At 37.1% G+C, this 27,913-nt stretch overlaps 1 protein-coding gene across 10 annotated transcripts in view; it reads left to right on the top strand.

Annotated features, from left to right (window-relative positions):
* The window catches only part of SMAP1 (small ArfGAP 1), a 199,925-nt gene that overhangs the window by 123,172 nt on the left and 48,840 nt on the right, over positions 1-27,913 (top strand). For all 10 annotated transcript variants that reach the window (XM_058435301.1, XM_058435297.1, XM_058435303.1 and 7 more), the window contains one exon: positions 4,116-4,196. In XM_058435301.1, coding sequence (XP_058291284.1) covers positions 4,116-4,196 — 81 coding nt within the window. The remainder of the gene's footprint in view (positions 1-4,115; positions 4,197-27,913) is intronic.

Below are 27,913 nucleotides of genomic sequence, written 5' to 3'. Positions count from 1 at the left end.
ATTGGAATAGTTTCAGAAGGAATGGTACCAGTTCCTCCTTGTACCTCTGGTAGAATTCGGCTGTGAATCCATCAGGTCCTGGACTCTTTTTGGTTGGTAAGCTATTGATTATTGCCACAATTTCAGAACCTGTTATTGGTCTGTTCAGAGATTCAACTTCTTCCTGGTTTAGTCTTGGGAGGGTGTGTTTGTCGAGAAATTTATCCATTTCTTCTAGATTTTCTAGTTTATTTGCGTAGAGGTGTTTGTAGTATTCTCTGATGGTAGATTGTATTTCTGTGGGATGAGTGGTGATATCCCCTTTATCATTTTTTATTGCATCTATTTGATTCTTCTCTCTTTTCTTTTATTAGTCTTGCTAGTGGTCTGTCAATTTTGTTGATCTTTTCAAAAAACCAGCTCCTGGATTCATTAATTTTTTGAAGGGTTTTTTGTGTCTGTATTTCCTTCAGTTCTGCTCTGATTTTAGTTATTTCTTGCCCTCTGCTAGCTTTTGAATGTGTTTGCTCTTGCTTTTCTAGTTGTTTTAATTGTGATGTTAGGGTGTCAATTTTGGATCTTTCCTGCTTTCTCTTGTGGGCATTTAGTGCTATAAATTTCCCTCTACATACTGCTTTGAGTGTGTCTCAGAGATTCTGGTATGTTGTGTCTTTGTTCTCGTTGGTTTCAAAGAACATCTTTATTTCTGCCTTCATTTCGTTTTGTACCCACTAGTCATTCAGGAGCAGGTTGTTCAGTTTCCATGTAGTTGAGCGGTTTTGAGTGAGTTTCTTAATCCTGAGTTCTAGTTTGATTGCACTGTGGTCTGAGAGACAGTTTGTTATAATTTCTGTTCTTTTACATTTGCTGAGGAGAGCTTTACTTGCAACTATGTGGTCAATTTTGGAATAGGTGTGGTGTGGTGCTGAAAAAAATGTATATTCTGTTGATTTGGGGTGGAGAGTTCTGTAGATGTCTATTAGGTCCACGTGGTGCAGAGCTGAGTTCAATTCCTGGGTATCCTTGTTAACTTTCAGTCTCGTTGATCTGTGTAATGTTGACAGTGGAGTGTTAAAGTCTCCCATTATTATTGTGTGGGAGTGTAAGTCTCTTTGTAGGTCACTCAGGACTTGCTTTATGAATGTGGGTGCTCCTGTATTGGGTGCATATATATTTAGGATAGTTAGCTCTTCTTGTTGAATTGATCCCTTTACCATTATGTAATGGCCTTCTTTGTCTCTTTTGATCTTTGTTGGTTTAAAGTCTGTTTTATCAGAGACTAGGGTTGCAACCCCTGCCTTCTTTTGTTTTCCATTTGCTTGGTAGATCATCCTCCATCCTTTTATTTTGATCCTATATGTGTCTCTGCACGTGAGATGGGTTTCCTGAATACAGGACACTGATGGGTCTTGACTCTTTATCCAATTTGCCAGTCTGTGTCTTTTAATTGGAGTATTTAGTCCATTTACATTTAAAGTTAATATTGTTATGTGTGAATTTGATCCTGTCATTATGATGTTAGCTGGTTATTTTGCTCGTTCATTGATGCAGTTTCTTCCGAGCCCCAATGGTCTTTACAATTTGTCATGTTTTTGCAGTGGCTGGTACCGGTCGTTCCTTACCGTGTTTAGTGCTTCCTTCAGGAACTGTTTTAGGGCAGGCCTGGTGGTGACAAAATCTCTCCACATTTGCTTGTCTGTAAAGTATTTTATTTCTCCTTCACTTATGAAGCTTAGTTTGGCTGGATATGAAATTCTGGGTTGAAAATTCTTTTCTTGAAGAATGTTGAATATTGGCCCCTACTGTCTTCTGGCTTGTAGAGTTTCTGCCGAGAGATCAGCTGTTAGTCTGATGGGCTTCCCTTTGTGGGTAACCTGACCTTTCTCTCTGGCCGCTCTTAACATTTTTTCCTTCATTTCAACTTTGGTGAATCTGACAATTATGTGTCTTGGAGTTGCCCTTCTCGAGGAGTATCTTTGTGGCGTTCTCTGTATTTCCTGAATCTGAATGTTGGCCTGCCTTGCTAGATTGGGGAAGTTCTCCTGAATAATATCTTGCAGAGTGTTTTTCGACTTGGTTCCAATCTCCCCGTCACTTTGAGGTACACCAATCAGTCGTAGGTTTGGTCTTTTCACATAGTCCCAAATTTCTTGGAGGCTTTGTTCGTTTCTTTTTATTCTTTTTTCTCTAGACTTCCCTTCTCGCTTCATTTCATTCATTTCATCTTCCATCACTGATACCCTTTCTTCCATTTGATCGCGTCGGTCTTGAGCCTTCTGCATTCTTCACGTAGTTCTTGAGCCTTGGCTTTCAGCTCCATCAGCTCCTTTAAGCACTTCTCTGTATTGGTTATTCTAGTTATACGTTCGTCTAATTCTTTTTAACTTCTTTGCCTTTGGCTTGAATTTCCTCCTGTACCTCGGAGTAGTTTGATCATCTGAAGCCTTCTTCTCTCAACTCGTCAAAGTCATTCTCCGTCCAGCTTTGTTCCGTTGCTGGTGAGGAACTGCGTTCCTTTGGAGGAGGAGAGGTGCTCTGCTTTTTAGAGTTTCCAGTTTTTCTGCTCTGTTTTTTCCCCATCTTTGTGGTTTTATCTACTTTTAGTCTTTGATGATGGTGTTGTACTGATGGGTTTTTGGTGTGGATGTCCTTTCTGTTTGTTAGTTTTCCTTCTAACAGACAGGACCCTCATCTGCAGGTCTGTTGGAGTTTGCTGGAGGTCCACTCCAGACCCTGTTTGGCTGGGTGTCAGTAGCGGTGGCTGCAGAACAGCGGATTTTCGTGAACCGTGAATGCTGCTGCCTGATGGTTCCTCTGGAAGTTTTGTCTCAGAGGAGTACCCGGCCGAGTGAGGTGTCAGTCTGCCCCTACTAGGGGGTGCCTCCCAGTTAGGCTGCTCGGGGGTCAGGGGCCCACTTGAGGAGGCAGTCTGCCTTTTCTCAGATCTCTAGCTGCGTGCTGGGAGAACCACTGCTCTCTTCAAAGCTGTCAGTCAGGGACATTTATGTCTGTAGAGGTTACTGCGCTCTTTTTGTTTGTCTGTGCCCTGCCCCCAGAGGTGGAGCCTACAGAGGGAGGCAGGCCTCTTTGAGCTGTGGTGGGCTCCACCCAGTTCGAGCTTCCTAGCTGCTTTGTTTACCTAATCAAGCCTGGGCAATGGCAGGCGCCCCTCCCCCAGCCTGGCTATGGCCTTGTAGTTTGATCTCAGACTGCTGTACCGCAATCAGCGAGACCCTGTGGGCGAAGTACCCTCTGAGCTGGATGTGGGATTTAATCTCCTGGTGTGCCGTTTTTTAAGCTCTTCGGAGAAGGGCAATATTAGGGTGGGAGTGACCCGATTTTCCAGGTGCCATCTGTCTCCCCTTCTTTGACTGGGAAAGGGAACTGTCTGACCCCTTGTGCTTCCCGAGTGAGGCAATACCTCGCCCTGCTTCGACTTGCGCATGGTGCGCTGCACCCACTGTCCTGCACCCACTGTCTGGCACTCCCTAGTGAGATGAACCCATTACCTCAGATAGAAATGCAGAAATCACCTGTCTTCTGCGTCACTCACGCTGGGAGCTGTAGACCAGAGCTGTTCCTATTCGGCCATCTTGGCTCTCCATCCTTACCCCTTTTTTTTAAAGTAAAATCTGTAATAATGGACTGAAGATATTTTGTGATTTAAAAAAGCTGATTTTATAGTCTTCCCCTTATATTTGCCTATTATAATTTATCTTTGTGTAATAAAGAAGTCTGTTCTACCACTTAGCTTTTTTTTTTTTCATTCAAAATTCAATTTCGTGATTGCTGTTAGGAAGTCTAACCTAATAAAAGGATATAGTGAGAATTAATTCAATGCAGATCTCATTTATTTAAAACAAACACGAAACTAACCCTACTATATCAAAGAAGTTCTAAATTGTCTACCACTGTGCCTCTGTCTTAATTTTTTAACAGATATTCTTTAGTGTCATCAGCACATAACCTCAATGAGAATATGAATTTACTGTTTATTATATTTCAGTAGCACATAGATATTGTAATTACTGAATATTTCTACCTTTTTCAAATGATGACTCAAACTAATAAAGATGAGTGAAAAAATGCCATTTTTTTAAAAAGTAAACTTATCAAAACTTTGGGCTGTGTTTTAGAAAGAAAAGGAAAAAAAAAAGGAAGAGAAAAAGAGAGAAAAGGAGCCAGAAAAGCCAGCAAAACCACTTACAGCTGAAAAGGTAAAATTCTTTTTTTAAAAATAATCTATTAGGATTACCATTTTATTTGTATACTTATATATTAGTGACTTTCTGGATATTTATAATATATAAATAATCATTATTTTCAACAAACAGTTGTTGAGTGAATGCTGTGTGCTCAGCATGTCCTTCTAGCTTGTCTCTGTATTATTTGTAATCAAGTGTCTATATGTGTGGGTATAAACCATCTGAGTTCCTTGGAGACAGGTATTCTGTGAATGACGTAGAGAATGGTGTTTTTAGCTTTCATACACAATCAGTCTTAGAAGACTTAGAATTTTAGAGAATGAAGAGAACATAAATGAAAGGGACTTCAGAAAAGACTCTGTGCTTAAGGGTAGCCTTTGAGCTACCTCTTAAAACATAGGTAGGATTAAAGTGGAAGATAGGGTACATGTTGAAGAGAGCAGCCTGAAGAATGTATGAAAATTGTAAATAAAATGTTTAGAAAAATAGTAAATTTGAAGAAAGGGATTTGTCTATGTATAGAAAGTAGTGAAAAATAAGACCAGAGTGGTAGATTGAACTCAAATTATAGATGTTTATTCTTTTGAGGGGAGGAAAGGCTGGGAGCAGCACTTCAAATTCTAAAGCACATGGCACTCCTAATTCAGAAGGGTTTTTTTGAAAATTATTTTAGCAGTGATATGCAGGATAGATGTGATTAGGCGAACTAGAGCTAGTGAGAACGTTGTGCTTCGTAAAGGGATTGGTTAAATATTTATGGTAGCTTGGCTTTGAATGCATTTCATCATAAGAGCATGGAATCATACTAAGAGAATTGTCGGTAAAGGGAGCATCCTTGATTTTAGTTGTTGAAATTTTAAAAATTAACTTTATTGAGGCATAAAAGGGATACTGCAAAGTACATCCATTTAAAGTATGTAATAGAAGTACTGTATATAAGAAAGAAGATCCATTCTGCTGTTGAACATTTGGATTATATACAGGTTTTAACTATTCTAAATAATGCTGGTTTGAAACTTTTGTATATGGAATCTAAGCTTGTATGTTTTTAGGGTGACTTAGTAGTGGAATTTCTGCATCATAAAGTATGTGCATCTTGAAGTTTACTGGATAATGTCAAACTTTTTTCCAAAGTGTATACCAAAGGTACTCTTACCGTCAAAGTAATTTCACATTCTCTGTAACACAGTATTGTCAGTCAGGGATTTTAGCATTTGCAATATGGTGAGTATGTAATGGTATCTCATTAAATTTTTACTGTTCATTTTCTTGACTACAAAATGAGGCCCAGTGCCTTTTCATGTCTTTTTTGCCTTCTTTTTTTCACTATAGCTTCATTTATTTTACATTTAAAAAATGAAAATAATACATGTGATAATAAGGCACGTATTTTTTAAAAAGTGAAACTTTAAATAGGGTGTGATGGTGCACCTCTGTAGTCTCCAGCTACTTGGGAAGCTGAGGTGGGAGGATTACTTGAACCCAGGAGTTTGAGGCTGCAGTGTGCTGTGATCATACCTGTGAATAGCCACTGCACTCTAGCATGGGTAACACAGCAAGAGAGCCTTTAAAAAAAAAAATACAGAAGGGAATAAAAAACAAAAATCTTCCTTTTCATAGGCTTGGTTCAGGTCTTTTGCCTATTTTTCTGTTGGATTGCCTGCTTTCCCTCATTGATTTGTAGCTCTCTATACACATATACCTAACGTATGGGAGATACTAGTCCTTTTTCAGTTAAGTGTTTGCAAATACCTTATTTCTTCATTGTGTCTAATTTTGTTTCTGTTTTAATTTTAATTCTTTTATTATTATACTTTAAGTTCTAGGGTACATGTGCACAGCGTGCAGGTTTGTTACACAGGTATACATGTGCCATGTTGGTTTGCTGCACCCATCAACTCGTCATTTACATTAGGTGTATCTCCTAATGCTATCCTTCCCCCAGCCCCCCACCCCCTGACAGGCTCCAGTGTGTGATGTTCCCTACCCTGTGTCCAAGTGATCTTATTGTTCAATTCCCACCTATGAGTGAGAACATGTGGTGTTTGGCTTTCTGTCCTTGTGATAGTTTGCTGAGAATGATGGTTTCCAGCTTCATCCATGTCCCTGCGAAGGACATGAACTTGTCCTTTTGTTATGACTGTGTAGTATTCCATGGTGTATATGTGCCACATTTTCTTAATCCAGTCTATCATTGATGGACATTTGGGTTGGTTCCAAGTCTTTGCTATTGTGAATAGTGCCACAATAAACATACGTGTGCATGTGTCTTTATAGTAGCATGATTTATAATCCTTTGGGTATATACTCAGTAATGGGATGGCTGGATCAAATGGTATTTCTAGTTCTAGATCCCTGAGGAATCACTACATTATCTTCCACAATGGTTGAACTAATTTATACTACCACCAACAGTGTAAAAGCGTTCTTGTTTTCTCCACATCCTCTCCAACATCTGTTGCTTCCTGACTTTTTAATGATCGCGATTCTACCTGGCGTGAGATGGTATTTCATTGTGGTTTTGATTTGCATTTGTCTGATGACCAGTGATGGTGAGCATGTTTTCATGTGTCTGTTGGCTGCATAAATGTCTTCTTTTGAGAAGTGTCTGTTCATATCCTTTGCCCGCTTTTTGATGTGGTTTTTTTCTTGTAAATTTGTTTAAGTTCTTTGTAGATTCTGGATATTAGCCCTTTGTCAGATGAGTAGATTGCAAAAATTTTCTCCTGTTCTGTAGATTGCCTGTTCACGCTGATGGTAGTTTCTTTTGCCATGCAGAAGCTTTTTAGTTTAATTAGATCCCATTTGTCATTTTTGGCTTTCGTTGCCATTGCTTTTGGTGTTTTAATCATGGAGTCCTTGCCCATGCCTATGTCCTGAATGGTATTGCCTAGGTTTTCTTCTAGGGCTTTTATGGTTTTAGGTCTAACATTTAAGTCTTTAATCCATCTTGAATTAATTTGCATATGAAATGTAAGGAAGGGATCCAGTTTCAGCTTTCTACATATGGCTAGCCAGTTTTCCCAGCACCATTTATTAAATAGGGAATCGTTTCTCCATTTCTTGTTTTTGTCAGGTTTGTCAAAGATCAGATGGTTGTAGATGTGTGGTGTTATTTCTGAGGCCTCTGTTCTGATCCATTGGTCTATGTCTCTGTTTTGGTACCAGCACCGTGCTGTTTTGGTTACTGTAGCCTTGTAGTGTAGTTTGAAGTCAGGTAGCATGATGCCTCCAGCTTTGTTCTTTTTGCTTAGGATTCTCTTGGCAATGTGGGAGCTCTTTTTTGGTTCCATATGAACTTTAAAGTAGTTTTTTCGAATTCTGTGAAGAAAGTCATTGGTAGCTTGATGAGGATGGCATTAAATCTATAAATTACCTTGGGCACTATGGCCATTTTCACGATATTAATTCTTCGTATCTATGAGCATGGAATGTTCTTCCATTTGTTTGTGTCCTCTTTTATTTCGTTGCGCAGTGGTTTGTAGTTCTCCTTGAAGAGGTCCTTTACATCCCTTGTAAGTTGGATTCCTAGGTATTTTATTCTCTTTGTAGAAATTGTGAATGGGAATTCACTCATGATTTGGCTCTTTGTCATTGTTTTATAGGAATGCTTGTGATTTTTGCACATTGATTTTGTATCCTGAGACTTTGCTGAAGTTGCTTATCAGCTTAAGGAGATTTTAGGCTGAGACGATGGGGTTTTCTGGATATATAATCATGTCATCTGCAAACAGGGACAATTTGACTTCCTCTTTTCCTAATTGAGTACCCTTTATTTTTTTCTGTTGCCTGATTGCTCTGGCCAGAACTTCCAACACTATGTTGAATAGGAGTGATGAGAGAGGGCATCCTTGTCTTGTTCCAGTTTTCAAAGGAAATGCTTCCAGTTGTTGCCCATTCAGTATGATATTGGCTGTGGGTTTGTCATAAATAGCTCTTATTATTTTGAGATATGTTTCATCAATACCTAGTTTATTGAGAGTTTTTAGCATGAAGCATTGTTGAATTTTGTCAAAGGCCTTTTCTGCATCTATTGAGATAATCATGTGGTTTTTGTCTTTGGTTCTATTTATGTGATGGATCATGTTTATTGATTTGCATATATTGAACCAGCCTTGCATCCCAGGGATGAAGCCAACTTGATCATGGTGGATAAGCTTTTTGATGTACTGCTGGATTCAGTTTGCCAGTATTTTATTGAGGATTTTCGCATCGATGTTCATCATGGATATTGGTCTAAAATTCTTTTTTTTTGTTGTGTCTCTGCCAGGCTTTAGTATCAGGATGATGTTGGCCTCATAAAATGAGTTAGGGAGGATTCCCTCTTTTTCTGTTGATTGGAATAGTTTCAGAAGGAATGGTACCAGCTCTTCGTTGTACCTCTGGTAGAATTTGGCTGTGAATCCATCTGGTCCTGGACTTTGGTTGGTTGGTAGGCTATTAATTATTGCCTCAATTTCAGAGCCTGTTATTGGTCTATTCAGAGATTCACCTTCTTCCTGGTTTAGTTTTGGGAGCGTGTATGTGTCCAGGAATTTATCAATTTCTAGATTTTCTAGTTTATTTGCGTAGAGGTGTTTATAGTATTCTCTGATTGTAGTTTGTATTTCTGTGGGATCGGGGGTAATATCCCCTGTATCAGTTTTTATTGCGTCTGTTTGATTCTTCTCTCTTTTCTTCTTTATTAGTCTTGCTAGCAGTCTATCTATTTTGTTGATCTTTTCGAAAAACCACTCCTGGATTCACTGATTTTTTTGAAGGTTTTTTTCTGTCTCTATCTCCTTCAGTTCTGCTCTGATCTTAGTTATTTCTGGCCTTCTACTAGCTTTTTAATGTGTTTGCTCTTGCTTCTCTACTTCTTTTAATTGTGATGTTAGGGTGTCAATTTTAGACCTTTCCTACTTTCTCTTGTGGGCATTTAGTGCTATAAATTTCCCTCTACACACTGCTTTAAATGTGTCCCAGATATTCTGGTACATCCTGTCTTTGTTCTCATTGGTTTTAAAGAACATCGTAATTTCTGCTTTAATTTCTTTACTCAGTAGTCAGTCAGGAGCAGGTTGTTCAGTTTCCATGTAGTTGTGCAGTTTTGAATGAGTTTCTTAATCCTAATTTGATTGTACTGTGGTCTGAGACAGTTTGTTGTGATTTCTGTTCTTTTACATTTGCTGAGGAGTGTTTCACTTCCAATTATGTGTCAGTTTTAGTATAAATGTGATGTGATGCTGAGAAGAATGTATATTCTGTTGATTTGGGGTGGAGAGTTCTGTAGATGTCTTATTAGGTCCACTTGGTGAAGAGATGAGTTCAAGTCCTGGATATCTTTGTTAACCTGTCTTGTTGATCTGTCTAACATTGACAGTGGGGTGTTAAAGTCTCCCATTATTGTTTTGTGAGAGTCTAAGTCTCTTTGTAGGTCTCTAAGGACTTGCTTTATGAATCTGGGTGCTCCTGTATTGAGTGCATATATATTTAGGATAGTTAGCTCTTATTGAATTGATCCCTTTACCGTTATGTAATGGCTTTGTCTCTTTTTATCTTTGTTGGTTTGAAGTCTGTTTTATCAGAGACTAGGATTGTAACCCCTGTTTTTTTTTTTTTAAACTTTCCATTTGCTTGGTAGGTCTTCCTCCATCCCTTTATTTTGAGCCTATGTGTGTCTCTGCACGTGAGTTGGGTCTCCTGAATACAGCACACTGATGGTGATGGGTTTTGACTCTTTATCCAATTTGCCAGTCTGTGTCTTTTAATTGGGGCATTTAGCCCATTTACATTTAAGGTTAATATTGTTATGTGTGAATTTGATTCTGTCATTATGATGTTTGCGGGTTATTTTGCCCGTTAATTGATGCAGTTTCTTCATAACATCAATGGTCTTTACAATTTGGCCTGTTTTTGCATTGGCTGGTACCAGTTGTTCCTTTCCATGTTTAGTGCTTCCTTCAGGAGCTCTTGTAAGGCAGGCCTGGTGGTGACAAAATCTCTCAGCATTTGCTTGTCTGTAAAGTATTTTATTTCTCCTTCACGTATGAAGCTTAGTTTGGCTGGATATGAAATTCTGGGTTGAAAATTCTTTTCTTTAAGAATGTTGAATATTGACCCCCACTCTCTTCTGGCCTGTAGTGTTTCTGCTGAGAGATCCGCTGTTAGTCTGATGGACTTCGCTTTGTGGGTAACCCCACCTTTCTCTCTGACTGTTCTTAACACTTTTGTTTTTTTCATTTCAACCTTGGTGAATATGACAATTATGTGTCTTGGGTTGCTCTTCTTGAAGAGTATCTTTGTGGTGTTCTCTATTTTTCCAGAATTTGAATGTTGGCCTCTCTTGCTAGGTTGGGTATGTTCTCCTGGATAATATCCTGCAGAGTGTTTTCCAACTTGGTTCCATTCTCCCCATCACTTTCAGGTACACCAGTCAGACATATAGTTCATATAGTTCATATTTCTTGCAGTGTTTGTTCATTTCTTTTTACTCTTTTTTCTCTAATCTTGTCTTCTTGCTTTATTTCATTAATTTGATCTTCATTCATTGATATCCTTCCTTCCACTTGATCAAATCAGCTATTGAAGCTTGTGCATGTGTCACAAAGTTCTCGTGCCGTGGTTTTCAGCTCCATCAGGTCATGTAAGGTCTTCTCTACACTGTTTATTCTAGTTAGCCATTCGTCTAACCTTTTTTCGAGGTTTTTAACTTCCTTGCAATGGGTTAGAACATGTTCCTTTAGCTCCGAGAAGTTTGTTATTACCGACTTTCTGAAGCCTACTTCAGTCAACTCGTCAAAGTCATTCTCCATCCAGCTTTGTTCTGTTGCTGGCGAGGTGCTGTGATCCTTTGGAATAGAAGAGGCGCTCTGGTTTTTAGAATTTTCAGCTTTTCTGCTCTGTTTTCTTCCCATCTCTGTGGTTTTATCTACCTTTGGTTTTTGATGTTGGTGACCTACAGATGGGGTTTTGGTGTGGATGTCCTTTTTGTTGATGTTGATGTTGATGCTATTCCTGTTTGTTGGTTTTCCTTCTAACAGTCAGATCCCTCTGCTGCAGGTCTGTTGGAGTTTGCTGGAGGTCTACTGTGGACCCTGTTTTCCTGGGTGTCACCAGCAAAGGCTGCAGAACAGCAAATATTGCTGCCTTATCCTTCCTCTGGAAGCTTCGTCCCAGAGGGGTACCCACCTGTGTGAGGTGTCTGTCGGCCCCTACTGGGAGGTGTCTCCCAGTTAGGCTACACAGGGGTCAGGGACCCACTTGAGGAGGCAAGTGTGTCCATTCTCAGAGCTCAAACGCAGTGCTGGGAGAATCACTGCTCTCTTCAGAGCTGTCAGACAGGGACGTTTAAGTCTGCATAAGTTTCTGCTGCCTTTTGTTCAGCTGTGCCATGTCCCCTGAGGTGGAGTCTATAGAGGCAGTGAGCCTTGCTGAGCTGCAGTGGGCTCCGCTAAGTTTGAGCTTCTCAGCCACTTTGTTTACCTACTGAAGCCTCAGCTATAGCGGATGCCTCTCCCCTGCCCAGCTGCAGCTTCACAGTTCGATCTCAGACTGCTGCGCTAGTAGTGAGCAAGGCTCTGTGAGCGTGGGACCTGCCAAGCCAGTCACGGGAGAGAATCTCCTGGTCTGCCGGTTGCTAAGACCATGGGAAAAACACAGTATTTAGGCAGGAGTGTCCCGTTTTTCCAAGTAGTCTGTCAGAGCTTCCCTTGGCTAGGAAAGGGAAATCCGTGACCCCCTGTGCTTCCTGGTGAGGTGATGCCCCGCCCTCCTTTAGCTCACCCTCCGTAGGCTGCACCCACTATCCAACCAGTCCCATGAGATGAACCAGGTACCTCAGTTGGAAATGCAGAAATCACCCATCTTCTGCGTCGATCATGCTAGGAGCTGCAGACTGGAGCTATTCCTATTCGGCCATCTTGGGTGAAGATCTACCTCTTTATGAGTTTGAAAGAAGATGCTCGATAGGGATTATTTATTCTAGAATTAGTTTTTTCTAGTCAAACTTAATTCTGTAGGTAATTAAAGCCATTAATATAGTTCTTGACATGTAGTGATAGCTTAATAAGCAGTTAAACATTTTTGGGATTTGGAAGGAACCATGCTTATCTCGTTTAAGTTCCTTATTTTATAAAGAAGTAAACTAAATCCTGGAAGGACCTAAAGTCTCTCAGGAGTGACTTGCTCAGTGTTACCAGTTGCTGGCAGCTCAGGAATTTGAACCCACGTCTTCTGGTTTCAAGCCCTGTGTTGTGTGTGTGTGTGTGTGTGTGTGCGCGCGCGCGCGCGCGCGTGTGCGTGTGCGTATTTCTATTTGACATATATGTCTTCAGGTTCTTCATTGCAATTTAAAGTGCTGTTGTACATTCTACATAGTTTATAATGAATTATCCAGGCTTCCCTATAAAGAACTGTGTTCATATATAACCTCATCCCATACTGTGCTATCTAGGGAATTAATAACTTTCATTGATTTGTTAGTTGCTAGTTAGCAACTTCTTCCTTCTGTAAACTTGTTTTCCTTGAGCAGTCTACTACTTTTGTTTAAATTGTATTTTGTTTATACCTAAGTCTCATTGAGGTTTACATTTTTGTAGTGTTCCAGAAGCTATTACTAATTGTGTCAGTTGGAGCTAGGCTTACTTTTTTTCTGGGAGGAGAAAGGTAAAACCTAAAAATATAATGAATCAAGTGACTAATAAGGCAGATGCCTTTGATATTTAAATAGATATCTCTCTTTTATGCTTAAGATATACCAGTAGAAAATTGTGTGTAAATTTCATTTTTTCTAAAATACTCTGTCATTCATTGGACATTTCTATTTAAGTCACTTAGTTTAGATTTATGTACTAGGTTGTCTCTCAAGTAATCAATGATCTATAAATATGTTTCTGTAGATGAGGAGTACTCTATTAAAGGAATGTTATATGAGTTATCTTTCAGTTTAATCAGATTTTAATTTCTCCTTTGGAAGTTTCAAAGTTTTATAGGTTTTCTCAAAGGTTTACATATCAAAGCATGAAACATGGAAAATAATCAATTCTTTGCTGGGAAAAAAAGTTAAGCCTTTTTAAGATGATTGCTACTCTTTTCTGGTTATAGTACTATTTATTACAACATGTTATATATACAGGTGACACTAGAACAATGCTGGAGTTGTGGCCCTGACCCCCGCTGTGCAGTTGAAAATCCTCATATAACTTTTGTTTCCTCAGAAAGTTGACCACTAATAGCCTATTGTTAATTGGAAGCCTTACAAATAACATAAATAGTCAATACATATTTTGTATGTCACATGTATTAGATACTATATTCTTAATTGTGTATTATATATAAGAATATATTCTTAAAGTAAGCTAGAGAAAATCAGAAAGAAGAGAAAATATATTTACTATTCATTAAGTAGAAGTAGATCATCATAAAAGTTTTTATCCTCATCATCTTCATGTTGAGTTGACTGAGGGGGAAGAAGAGGAGGAGGTGCTGGTCTTCCTGTCTCAGAGGTGGCAGAAGTGGAAGAAAATCCACATGTAAGTGGATCCACGCAGTTCAAACCCATGTTGTTCAAGGGTCAGCCGTACTTACTATGTATTCAGTTCTGAAACTTCTGATCATGTGTTAAGAAATCTGTAATGTAGGAATCAGCAAACTTTTTTTCTGTGAATAACGAGATAGTAAATATTTTAAGCTGTAGACCTTAAGGTGTCTTTCACAGCTACTCTTTTCTTGTAGCATAAAAGCAGTAAGTGAATGTGTTCCATGAAAACTTTATTTTTAAAAACACATAGCCCAATTTGTTGAGACACTCCCTTCCCCAACTTCTTACAGTGAGAAATGGTTGCCGCGGAAGAAGCAGGGTCAGGTGGAGAGCCAGGCTCTAGCTCCTGATCCATCAGTCACTTAACTGTCCAGAGCCTCCTTTTCTTTCTTTATTAAATGATAAGATTTGCCTCGATGATCTCTAGAGCCTCTTCTGCCAATAAATAACTTTAAATTTAGAATTGCTTGTTTCACCTGTTGAACATAGGGGCTGATTCCAAACGTCATCTAACAGTATCCTTAAAGGTGGATTTCAGATAGCTACATAATTAGTTTTTATTCAGTGACTTTTCCTCATTATTATTTCAAACTGGTTTCTCGCCTACCTTAGTTACTGCTCTCTTTAATCAGGTTTTTTTTTTTTTTCTGTTAAAACACAAAGTCTAATTTAGGAGAAAATATAACCATTTATTTCTAGTGCAGGCTGTTTCTGTGTGTGTGTGTGTGTGTGTGTGTGTGTGTGTGTGTGTACACTTACTGGTTTCTTGTATATATGCCTTGGTGGAGTATTCTTAGTTTAAAATAGATTGTTTTCATTGGCATAGAGTCCCTAAAGTATGTATTGTGATATTTTTTAATGTAAAATAATGTCTCTTATGCAGATATTTGCCATTAGCTTCTTGACATTTTTAAGAGAAAATCAATTCACAAAGTATATAAAAGTAGAATAAAAATTCCAGGAAGAAAAGTGGAGAAGCAGTGACACTGTAAGAGAAGACCACTGCTTTTGATAATACATACTTACCAGCATCAATACATTTATTTCAAGATACAGCAAGTATTTGGGTATTTAACAAGATAATGTAGATGAATAGTGATTAAAAAAAAATTAGTTGGGAAAGAAATGAAAACAACCATCAAACTTCCTCATTGAACAAACCTTTTATGTTAATACAATTAAAAAAAATACATTTGTACTTGATAAATATGTCAGCTAACCTATTAATGTAAGCACAAGATAACAATTGCAAATCTGTTGAACTTGAAATTTTAATATAACCATGTAAAAGTAACAACCAGTTGTAAATCAAGTAAATTATTCTTAGTAAATCATTAAATTAAATGGCTCATTGCCAGATGCTAGATTGATAGGTTATGTTGTTTAACAATCTGACAGATACATTTACACACCCACCAAGCTCTCATTGTAATTTAAGCTAAATAAACCTTTCATATGATACGTGAATGCATTTTAGAACAAGATATTTTCAATAAATAATACTTTTATAAAAATCATAGAAACATGGTATAGGTGAGTAAATGCAGCAGATGTCTCACAGAACATTTGTATAAATAGTTTTGGAAGATTCTTTATATTTTCCTCAATTCTTTGCATTTCTAGCTTAAAGCTAGATCTTGAAGATTAGTTTGATGATGATCTTTTGTTTATAGATTTTTAAAGGAAATAATAGATTCAGTATCACTATATATTAGATTTAGGAAGCATTTTAGTGTTGCTTCCCTGTTGCCCAAGTTTTATTATGGTATAGAATGCTAGTTGCTGTTAACAACTCCCCATCTTTCTTTAGCTAGGAAGCATTAAAAAAGAAAAAAATCTTTTCCCTCTGAAGCAGGAAAGATTACAGTGGTACCCCTAAGTAAAAATAAATACTCTGTCTTGTTTGGTAAATGAATAGCGTTTCTTATTCTTTAACCAAGAAATTGGTAAATGTATGTTTCCTCCAAGTGTATTTTCTTTTTTTTCTTTTTCTTGAGATACGGTCTTTCTGTGGTGCTCAGACATGTGTAGAACTCCTGAGCTCAAAGGATCCTTCTGTCTCAGCCTCCTGCACCTGACTAGCTGGGACTACAGGCATACACCAATGTGCCTATCTCTCCTAGTAGGTTTTTGATAGTCTCTTTCTTCTACTTCTCCATAATATTCAAACCATATATATTTGTAAGAAGTCACAAAATACATGTAAGCAAGAAGAAAAAATTAATGTTACCACTTAGAAAAAATGATCACTAATGCCTTGGCGTTCATCCTTCCTAATTGTTTCCCATGGAAATATATATATCCACATGGGATCATATTATACATATTATTTTGTAACCTACTCTGTCCCTTTGTCATTTGACAATATTTTAACTGACTTTTCTTTGTTTTTTTCTTTTTTAGATACAGGGTCTCACTATTTCATTCAGGCTGGAGTGCAGTGGTGTGATCATAGCTCACTGTAGCTTCAAACTGGGCCCAAGGGAAGCCTCCTGCTTCAGTCTTCCAAGTAGCTAGGACTACAGGAGCATGCCATCATGCCCGGCTAATTTTTTAAAAAGTTTCTTAAAGATAAGGTCTCATTGTGTTGACCAGGCCGGTCTTGATCTCCTGGCCTCAAGTCAGGCATAAGCCACTGCACCTGGCTCCCCGTTTCTTATTGATACATATACTGTGCCTTTCTGTCTTTACTAACATTCCATCAAATGGATGTAGCATAATTTGCCTTCCACTGAGCACAGTAAGACTCTGCTTAAAGTTTATCTCTCTTTGGGATAATGAAAATCTGTATACATAATCTGTGTACAACTGTGTAATAACTTCTTACAATCAATTTTTAAAACTGGAGTTGCTGAGTCAAAGGATATAGGCTTTTAAAAGCCTTTTGAAAAATATTAACAAACTACTACAAGATGCAGATAGAAAAACCTATTCTTGATTACAAGACTTTAATTTGATTCTCAACTTTACTGTTTACTAGATATCTAACTACTCTGTGCCTCAGTTTCCTCATATGTAAATCTTTTTGGACATTTCTGAGTACCTACTACATACCAAGTGCTATTTTTGGCATTAGGGATAGAGTGGCCAGGAGGCTGTTTTGTTTCTTGTAGGATGTTCAGCAGCATCTTACCAGTCCTAACAGTAAAAAATGTCTTCAGAGACATTGTTAAATGCCCCTTGGGAAGCATAATCACTTCTCACTTGAGAATTGTTGATTCAAAATCTAGATCCATGAAACTGGGTCTCGGTAGAAGAATGAAAACCTGCCTGTTATGTGATCCTTGGAAGGGCACCGGTGAGATCAGTCAAGGCTTCCTTTGAATATAGTTGTCCTTCAGTACCCGTGGGAGATTGGTTCCAGGACCCCACCCCTGCTGACACACACACACACACACACACACACACAGATACCAAAATCTGTGGATATTTAAGTCCCTTATTTAAAATGGCATACGATTTGCATATAACTTAGTGCACATCCTCCCATATACTTTAAATCATCTCTAGATTACTTATAGTAATACAGTACAATGCCTGCAGATTCCTTTATTGTTGTGGATTCAGTGTAGTACCCTGTCATGGCAAATTCAAGTTTTGCGTTTTGGAACTTGTGAAACTCATGGAAATGGAGGGCCAACTGTATCCAGTAGTCCCTCTCCTATCTGCAGAGAATATGTCCCAAGATGTAGCCAGTGAAACCTTGGGTCGTACCAAATCTTGTATATACTATGATTTTTAATCTGATAAGTGAAATGGTTACTAAGTGACTAACAGGTGGGTAGCGTATAAAGCGTGGATGTGCTGGACAAAGGGATGATTCACATCGCTGGGACAATATTTCGTCATGTTACTCAGAACCATGTGCAATTTAAAACTTATGAATTGCTTATTTTTGGAATTTCCCATTTAATAGTTTGTGACCGTGATTGTAGGTAATTGAAGACACTGAAAGCAAAACGTTAGGTAAGGGGGACTGCTGTAGACACAAGACCTTTTTCTCAGGTTTTACTTGGATGCCAGAAGGAAATAATATAGTTATGTATATGAAGAAAAGTTTTAATCCCATTAGGTGGAAAGTAAAATACAGGATCGAGTGAATCAGAAATTAGCGTTTTCTTAATTATAAGTTATCCAAAGTCAGATTTATCTTTCAAAATCACACATCTTTTTATCTAATTCTTATTTATTTGATTAGAATTATCTGAATTTTGGAGGAAGAAAACAGAACAGAATGTTAGGTTAAAAATTTGATTAGACATGTAGTCTTGAGCCACAGAAACCATTAACCTGTAGCTGTACACTTTGTTATTCTTCATCTTCTGGAATATTACTTTTGTGGTACTTAACAATACTTTTTCTAGAGTACTGCATTTATTTGAAAGTATTGCAGTGCCAGAAAAACTGGAGACAGGAAAGAAATATTTTAACTTCTTCAAAACTTAGTAGGGACCTGAATGCAGGGAGAAATTACAAGCTAAAAAATTAAAAGATAACTAAATCAATTGCTTACAGAATAAATATTAATAAAGCCTAGCCCTTTCAGAGTCTGGCCATTACCTATGTTTTCACCTTTCATTTCATTTCAATTTATTCTTTTGAAACCTATGAAGTTTCAGGGAACCGGAATAGAGACTGACTTCTAACATGGCATTCTTATTCTTGTCTCAGTGGCTCTGATTTAGTTCTATACTCGTGCCCCCAGTGTGTCTCTCCTTTCTACATAACAAGGTCTACATCTCCTTCTAAATCTTTATCACTGTGATAATTATGTTCAGCCTCATTTCTTTTTTTAGCAGTTTTCCCTTATTATAAAAACTGTGGAAAATAGAGGAAAAAGTAAAAAGGAAAATCACCTTACATCTTACTGTCTGGAGTCTCACCACTTTTAACAGTTGTTTCTAGTTCTCTTTTGGGAATGTAGATGGTATGGTTTTGTATTTTTTAATTTTTCTCTCACCCCCAATTTAATGTTGTATTATAAGCATTTATTTTATCTTTAATAGTAGTGTGTTGTATTGGCCTATGATAGTGTAGGAGGTGGGGTATGGTACAGGCTTCTGGAGAGTACCCAGCAAGGGTTTGCTTCTCCACTGAGTAAAGATTACCTACCAGTTAATAAATGGGAATAAGGATATTTTATCTTCCCATTTATTATTCCATCCTTACAAGTGAGAACAGCAATGAATTGAAAATAAAATAGGCTTAAGTTATACAAATATATTTGCATAATATATTTGTTTAAATGAATAAATATAATTCTGTTAGATGCTTCTCTTCACCAACCACTTACATACTGTGTAATAAACTACTCAGAGTAATTAAGGGTTTAATATTATGTTTTCATAATTTTGCAAAATTTTTTAATATTAAAATTTGATAAATCATTTTTTACCTTCTCTTCGCCAGCTCCCTCCCTCTCACCCACCCCCACCACAATAAAACTAGTGCAGAAGAATATATTGAGCCTTAAACTTGTAGTGTTCTAGATGTGTTAATGTATGCTTCCTTTGGTAATATTTGTCTTTTAACATTTAAAAAAAAATATTTTAAATGCACAAAATCTCCAAGAAAATTTTTAAAATCTGTTAAATAAACAATACACATAAAATTGTTAAGATGGTAAATTTTATGCTATGTTGCACAATAAAAAATAAATACAGTTTTAAAAAGACACATTACAGACATATACAATTTTGTCTTTATAATCCAATTTTAATGAATTGAAAATCATTTTTTCTGTTTAATCCTTAATTCATCTGGTAGCCTTTGACTGAAGGAAATAAAATTTAACCTGAAAGTAAAAAATGTGCAGTGATGAAAGGAGAAGATGTTTCTCCACTAACATGGGAGGCATCCATGTTCTATTTTTAAAAACGATTGCACCTATTTATAGTAAAGCATCTCCTGGCCTTGGGAGTTTCTAGTCTCCCTGGTTTGGCTGCCTGCCAAACTCTTTTAGAGTTGCCTCTTTCCTAGGTTTATGGCCTCCTGCTATCAGCTGGGACCCATTACTGACCCATCATTTGACGTTCTTCGTTGTGGATCTGGAGAAATACAGACTGTCTCTTTTGATAGCAATGATAATTGAGGTATTGCATCGAAAGTATCAACAATGGCTTTTATGTATGAATTTTGAAAATCAGTCTTATCACTTCATAGTTACCTGATAGGAACATCTGTAGACTCTGATGAGAACAATGATAGCAGTGGATATAATAATCTTACAGAGACTACTATGCAGCCTTGGTTTTTTTCCCTGTGCCAATGCTCTCAAGACCTTTCATCATTTGAAACTTTCCCTTTTAGATTTATAGATTGCATAGCTTTGATCAGATGTCATTAGAGCCTTCAGCTCTGTGCTGTGTTTTACATCCTATTGTTTCCTTTCGTCTGAATTTAGTCTCCTGAGTATACCATCTGATTTCGTCCTGCCTACCCACACTTAGCCCTCCTCTTTTTACTGTATAAAGCATGCCTTAGGACTAAGGAGGCATTGCTCTTCTAGCCACTCTGACATTCAGTGTGACTTGAAGAGTGAGGCTTGAAAAAAGCAATCTTAAGAAGGATTTGGTCTGACAGTTTGTTCTTGAGATTGGTGGCAGATTAAATGTTACCACTGTTTTCCATTTGTCTCATTTTATAGTGAACTGTCAGTCACACTTATCACCTTATCAGCACACTGTGTTGTTAGCTTCTGTACATTACTAAATGTTCACCTATCATCTAGGGATAGTTCAGCTCATAAAGGATCAAATGAATAGGCAAAGGATGGACAGATATGGAACTAGCTGTGTTTTTCCTACTCAGAGGTTAGGCTGGAGCCCAGCTTTTAATGACAAAGATAATCTTAGCATTTTATAAAATTTATCTGCTGTAGGTTTGTTCCTGACCTTGGCATTGCTCACATTAATTGCTCGTAAGTGGTACTATGCTGATTAAATAAATATGTTCCTTTTTAATGTCTTATCTGGGTACAATAATTTACTGTCCCAAGGATTTTCTGTAATGCTAACCAAAATGTTAAGGTGCAATACCTACCCAGAGGACCAAAACTATAGGTTAACATTAAAGTCTAATTTATTTGAATGTAGTTGTATAAAATACAATACATACAATTGAACAAGTAAATTACCTTTGTAGTGCTTTATGATGGGCAGTCTAATTGTGTAAGTTACCTTGGCAGTCCTGATGGTTGGCCCATAACAATTGCATAAAATATTTGTGGAATTTGATACTCTTAGTAAAGGACTATGTATGTAAGATGTGCGAGAAACGTAATTATGCAAAAAACATTTTAAAGGTCCTCTTTAGAAAGAATACTTTTTTGGGGGGGGGAGGGGGGGGGGCGCCAGATTGCCGAGCAGGCAACCTATAGCTAGAAAGGAGAGAAACCTTCCATGTGGCATCTAAAAACTTTTAATTTTATTTCATGCCCCACCACACTGTTGATAGTGGAATGTAGGGATTTTAAAGACAGGATCGTTCCCTTGAGATGAAATAAGCTCAAAAGGCAGTTAGACTGAAACAGGATGATTACTGTCAATCCCCGTACTCTCAAGGTGTTTTTTTTTTTAAGTTTATATAGACATATGTTTATATTTGCATATGTGTATTTGTGTATGTTTGTGTATTATTTAAAGAAATGCATTGAAAGGTTTCTGGGAGGAAATCTTGGGATTGAATGTAGCAACTCTTAGGATGCCTGCAGTGTGTAAGGCAGGCTAAAGGGTTGGAAGGAATATAAAAATGATGAAAACAGCTTACTCTCAAGAATCTTAAAATTCAGAGAGAACTAGTGATTAAAAGGGGATGATATGATAAATAACTCTAGCAAAAGGCAGATATGATACAATAGGAGACAGAGTGTGGAGGTTTGGAGAATTGAGAGATACCATGTTGAGATTATTAGGAAAGTCTTCATGGAAGTTGTTTATATTTGACATGAGCTTTGAAAGATTATTAGGAGGAGAGAGCAACAGGCAGAGGGAAGAACATTAAAAGAATGGAAATTGTAAGGCATATTTTGGCAATTATCCAATTTAACTGAAGTATGGGACAATAATGGAGTATAAACCAATAAAGATAGTATTGAGAGAGCCTTAAATTTCGTGATAAATAGTGGATTGTTTCTGATTTTGAGTAGGGGAGTATACTTCATTTTAGTAAGATGAAATCCTGGCTATAGTATGTAAGATGGATTGAAGGCAGGTGAGGTTAGAAAAAGAGAAACTAGCTAAGAAGCTATGGGAGAGAGATAATTGGAGCTTGATGTACAGTCCTATTTATAAAGGTAGATTAGCCAGCATCTGCTTCTCAAAGAATGATTGAAATACTTTTTTACTTTGCTTTTGAACAAACAGCCTTACGAAACTCCAAGGCCTGCTGTATCAGATTCATTTATTTATTCACTGAGTGAGTTTTTATTGAGCAGTCACTGTATGTCCAGCACTAGGGATATGGTAAGAAACAAAACAAAATATCCTGCCGTCACATATAATCATTTCAAACATATATGGTGCCTTATCAATAAAAGGTATTAGTGTGATTGTTAGTAGTTGTCACTACCACTGCTTTATGTGAACCAAAAGCCTAAAATATTATTTTGCCAACTCTGTATTTTATCTCCTAGAAGATTTTTTAAAACTAATGATTAGGCGTTAAACTTTATAGCATTTAAAGATTTAGTAATTTGTTTTTAATGACAGCATTTATAACAATTATAAAAGAGATAATATATAAAATGAACACAAAAGAAGCAAATGTCTATTTCAGATATATTTGTGATTTATGGACATTGCATTGCATCTAACAAGTCCCCCCAGTTCCATCTCTCCCACTTCCAATTGGTAGATTTTAGTGACAGGACCCCTTTCCCAGAAGCAGTAGCTCTCAAACTGTATTAGAAAACTGTATTCGAATATATATATATATATATATTTTTTTTTTTTTACCATTTTCTCTGCTTCTTAACTACTAACCCTGTTCAAGCCACACATTATTATTCTACTGAATAGGTATTAGTTCATTATCCCTATGTTTCCTCACCACACTTTAGGACCTTTATTGCTTTAGTATTGTAGACTTTAAATTTCTGGAACTGATTGCTAGAAGGAAAAGCAATCCTTTTTTCGTAGTTGATTTAAAAACATCTAAGGAAAGATCAATTTGAGGTTCTTTGATTCTTCTGATCTTTGGAAAGTTTAAAAGTGGTTTGTATAATCATAGTTCCTTGCAGTGATACAAAATAAAGTCTTCTCTTCTTTTCTGCAAGCTCTTATCCATTGCTTTCAGAAAACCGGGACTTTTTCTCTTCAACCACAGCTGTGGACTAAGGTCTTCACCTTCATTAAAAAGTCCCTTTTAAATGACAACCAAATAGTCCAGGACTTGTTGAGAGTGTTCTTTGCTTTAAAAAGTTTGTTTTTATTGTTATCCCCTTTGTGATTGTACTTTTGAGTTCTCAAAGATGTTCACGGGGTTCTCTTTGGCACCATCTCTTTGTTGATTTTAAAGAGGGGTCAAAAATGAATTTGATACTTATTTTGTACAACCAGGCTGTTTTGAATTCCCTGAAAACCAGATAGAAGCCAATCAAGATCTGTAAGGGGCTAAAGGGTTACCCTTCAAACCCATTTCCAAAGACTAAGGATTGAGAATTTTAGAAATTGAGAATTGTCTTCAAAACAAAAGCAAACCAAAAGCAGATTGTGGATTTGAAATTAGAACTCTGTTTCGTTAGATGAAAAAGTGTATCTCCAGACTAAAATAGCCAACAGTGACCTTGTTGGATTTGTGATTTGATGCTCAAGAACCGTCAGCATCAGGCATTTCTTTCCATTCCCATTTCTCCATTATTTTCACTTTCTCCTCTTTCTAAATTCTACTTTTGAATATTCAAGTAATTTTAGAGTTTCTGGAGTGTATCAAATCTTCTTTATAATGAAAACCTAACTTTGGGAGGCTGAGGCGGGTGGATTACCTGAGGTCAGGAGTTCGAGATGAGCCTGGCCAACATGTGAAACCCCATCTCTACTAAAAAATTACAAAAAAAAAAAAATTAGCTGGGCATGGTGGCGGGCACCTGTAATCCCAGCTACTTGGGAGGCTGAGGCAGGAGAATCGCATGAACCCAGGAGGCAGAGGTTGCAGTGACCCAAGATTGTGCCATTGCACTCCAGCCTGGGCGAAAAGGGCAAAACTCCATCTCAAAAAAAAAAAAAAAAGAAAAGAAAAGAAAGCCTATTTCTGTGGTTTTCATATTATGCTATTTTGCCACATACAAATGTATTTGCAAGCAAAATAGAATAAAGAAGGTCATAATGGGTAATTCTTTTAGGAATTGGTATCCAGGAGGTACTTTTGGCCTTGAGGCAGGATGTTGAAGTGGAGAGGTTTCTTTATCAAACCTGCTTCCCCTAATCATCTCTCTCTTCTTTCCTGGCTTTCTATCCCTCTTTTCTTTCAGATGAGAAAGGAGCTGGGCTGGGGGATGCTAAATTTGTGGTAATGGAAGACTGTCCCTGTAGAGTGTTGGCATTCCTCAAACTGGATTGGAATATGTATTCACTGCTAAAGTATGGTCACAGCAGCCTTTTTATTTCCAGTTTACAGGAGAACTGTGCTAGTAACATTTTCCCAATTTAAAATTTTTCTACGATGTTACTTTTAAAATATCAACTTTATTGATATTTTAATTCATATATCATACAAGTCACTCATTAAAATGTATAGTTCAGTGGCTTCTCTTATGTTAGCAGTTGCATAGCCATCAACACTGTCAGTTTTAGAACACTTTCATCACCCCCAAAAGAAACCCTACAGCTATTAGTGGTCACTCCCCGTTTCTCCTTTCCACAGCTCCTGGCAACCACTAATCTTTCTGTCTCTGTAGATTTACCTATTCTAGACAATTTATATAAACGTTATTCAAGATATGGTCTTTTGTAGTGGTTTCTTTCACTTAGCAGTCTTTTCAAAGCTTATCCATGTTTGTAGCATGTGAAAGTACTGCATTCTTTTCTTGCAATCTTTTTTTTTTTTTTGCTATTTTTGCACTTACGGAGCAAAGAAATGGTCGTTCTCTCATCAACAAAAAGATGAGCTGCCAGTGTTTTAAAAAATACCATGTTTTAATGATGTAAGGGTAAAAAATAAAAGAACCAGAGTAACTATATATTAGAACTTAATAGAGATATTTTAAATCTAGAATAAATATTTACAAGATGGATAAGTTCTATGTTCATTCATGATAGTTTCATTCAAAGGATGTTTCCTATTTCAGGTCTTCATACCATCAAAACCTGAAACGTGGAATTAAAATTTGAGTTTGCTGTGTTTCCATTTTTATTGAAAAATTTAATGGAGCATTTCAGTCTCCCTTTATTCTTCTCCAAAGCATAAAATGACTTGAAAATATACAGGAAAATTAAGAAGGTTGTTTAGACCCAGATGGTAAATAGTGAGCACTATTTATCGTAATATAATGAGAGTCAAATTGAATGCTAAACGGGTACAGTTTTTAATTATAATAGAATATGTTGAAGTCGCATAAGAGCAGTGTTATTTCCAAGATTTCGAAATAGGTTGCCCACATATATTGTTACTTAAACTAAATTCTACTAAGAAGAACAGTACATTCTCCTGAATTGCAGTAATATGCTTCTACTTCAGATCATTTTGGAAAAACCTGTCTTAGCCTGTGGTTTCAAACATTGGACTGGACTTGGAATCCCTTATTACTATGTGAGATTCTATTTCCTGCCCATAAGGCTCTATAGGATAGTGGCTTCAGTCCCACTGTCTGCTTGCCTTTCTCTTTGATTTCTGCTCCAGGAAGATACTTACCTCAGTTCTGAGCCTGACTAATCTTATGGATTTTTTATTTTATTTTATTTTATTTTTTTGAGACGGAGTCTCGCTCCGTCACCCAGGCTGGAGTGCAGTGGCGCAATCTCGGCTCACTGCAAGCTCCGCCTCCCGGGTTCACGCCATTCTCCCGCCTCAGCCTCTCCGAGTAGCTGGGACTACAGGCGCCCGCCACCACGCCCGGCTAATTTTTTTGTATTTTTAGTAGAGACGGGGTTTCACCGTGGTCTCGATCTCCTGACCTCGTGATCCGCCCGCCTCGGCCTCCCAAAGTGCTGGGATTACAAGCGTGAGCCACCGCGCCCGGCCTGGATTTTTTCTTTTAATATTTTCTTATGTGTTTGGAGCTATAGGGATATGATTAAAGATAAGGTTCTGGAGCCATATATTGACCACAGAATGTTACAAGCAAAAATATAAAAAATGATTTCAAATTCTTCTTGTATTTATACCATTAAGGAATTTAAGGAATATCTTCTTTTGATTAAATATATAAGCATTATATGTATTGGATATATCAGTAGAGATATTGTTTATAGTTTTCATGTCATTTTTCTATAGGTAATAGTCATAATTGATGTTATGAGCTTTTTAAAAAAGAAAAGGAAACTCTTTGATGGTGATAACTATGGTATGCCTTGATACAGAGACTAGAGAAATATTATGAAAACTTTATTATTTAGGCTGGGTGCAGTGGCTCACACCTGTAATCCCAGCACTTTGGGAGGCCGAGGCGGGCGGATCACAAGGTCAGGAGATCGAGACCATCCTGGCTAATGAAACCCCGTCTCTACTAAAAATACAAAAAATCAGCTGGGTGTGGTGGCAGGTGCCTGTAATCCCAGCTACTCAGGAGGCTGAAGCAGGGGAATCGCTGGAACCCGGGAGGCTGAGGTTGTAGTGAACCGAGATCGTGCCACTGCACTCCAGCCTGGGCTACAGAGACTCCGTCTCAGAAAAAAAAAAAAAAAAAAAAAGAAAACTTTATTATTCAAGATAATTTGATCAAGTGAGAGAGAACTTCCATCTAAGACAGTCTAGCAGATTTTTTTTGGTTATTTTTTTCCCATTTAATTTTTGCAGAGCGTGTTGATTTGCTTTTTTATAATAAGCATTATTTAGAAGTTTGCTTTTTGACCCTTGTTTTTAAGTAGGCCAAACTATCATATGTAAATAAACTAGTTAATACAACCAGTAACAGTGGTTCCAGGGAATAATCAATAGCTGCTGGATTTAGACCTTGTAAAGTCTAAAGTTTGATTTCTGTATCCTTTTCCTTAGTAAATATCACTCTAGGTAGCACTTGAAGTTCCTGTTAGGATTTCCCCCCCTCCCTGCCCCATTTTCTCAAGATGTTCTGTTTTTAAAGAGAAAATTAAGAGGATTATTAAAAACTTTGAATCACTATTTTGATTTATATCAACAAGATTCAGTTTTGTCTGTTTTTGAGTTTCATGTAAATGTAATCATACCATGCAACTCTTCCTCTGTATGGATTCTTTTGCTGATCATTATGTCCGTAAGATTCATTCATGTCATTGCATTCTCATTTCTTATTGCTGAACATTCTTCTATTGTCTGTCTACATATGCCATACTATTATTTTATTCTGCTGTTAGTGGACATTTGAGTCGTTTCTGGCTTAGGGCTTCAATGAGTAAAGCTGCTATGAACATTGTTATAAATATATGGCATTGTCATGAAGAAAAATATCCTAGTGAGTATAGAAACTAATATTTTTCTTATTCTGTGCTAATCAAGAGTACATAATTTCCTGGCAGTCGAGAGGTTATCTTTAAATGAGTAAGTTTAATTAGCCTGAAAAAATATTGACTAGTACATGAAAAAAGCTCTTTCAGCCAAGATGGTTTGCTCTGTTCTTACTGTTTTGTTTTACCTAGTTTTAAAAAGAAAGAATTGAATACCTAAAATAAGAATTATTACTTAACAGAAAACAATAGCAAGATGATAGTAACCTTACTTTGTTAGTTAAATAACCATATACTACAATGCCCACAATCCTAAAAGAAGAAACCCGCCAAAGACATAATAGCTTTTTAACACTTGCTTATTATTAAAGTAACTGTGATGATAAAGAATGTGTAGGTTGTAGCAGAAAACCATATTTTAGGTTCTATTACAGGCTTGTAGTAAATTGAAAACATTTTTTTTTCTTCATGGAATTTCTAAAATGTTTTTGCAGTCATTTGAAGCTTAATTGCAAGTGAGGCAATAAAAGGGAAGAAATCCAATTACTTTATGTGCAAAGCTTTCATTTCCTAGTTAATGAAAGAAAGGATTTTGTTCACTAAGCATGCATGCTTTACAGTTCTTCTTAGTA

Source organism: Hylobates moloch, unplaced genomic scaffold, assembly GCF_009828535.3.
Source record: "Hylobates moloch isolate HMO894 unplaced genomic scaffold, HMol_V3 SCAFFOLD_2, whole genome shotgun sequence".
Classification (NCBI taxonomy): domain Eukaryota; kingdom Metazoa; phylum Chordata; class Mammalia; order Primates; family Hylobatidae; genus Hylobates; species Hylobates moloch.
Note: the sequence above shows the minus strand (reverse complement) of the source record. Positions and strands in the feature narration are given on the sequence as shown.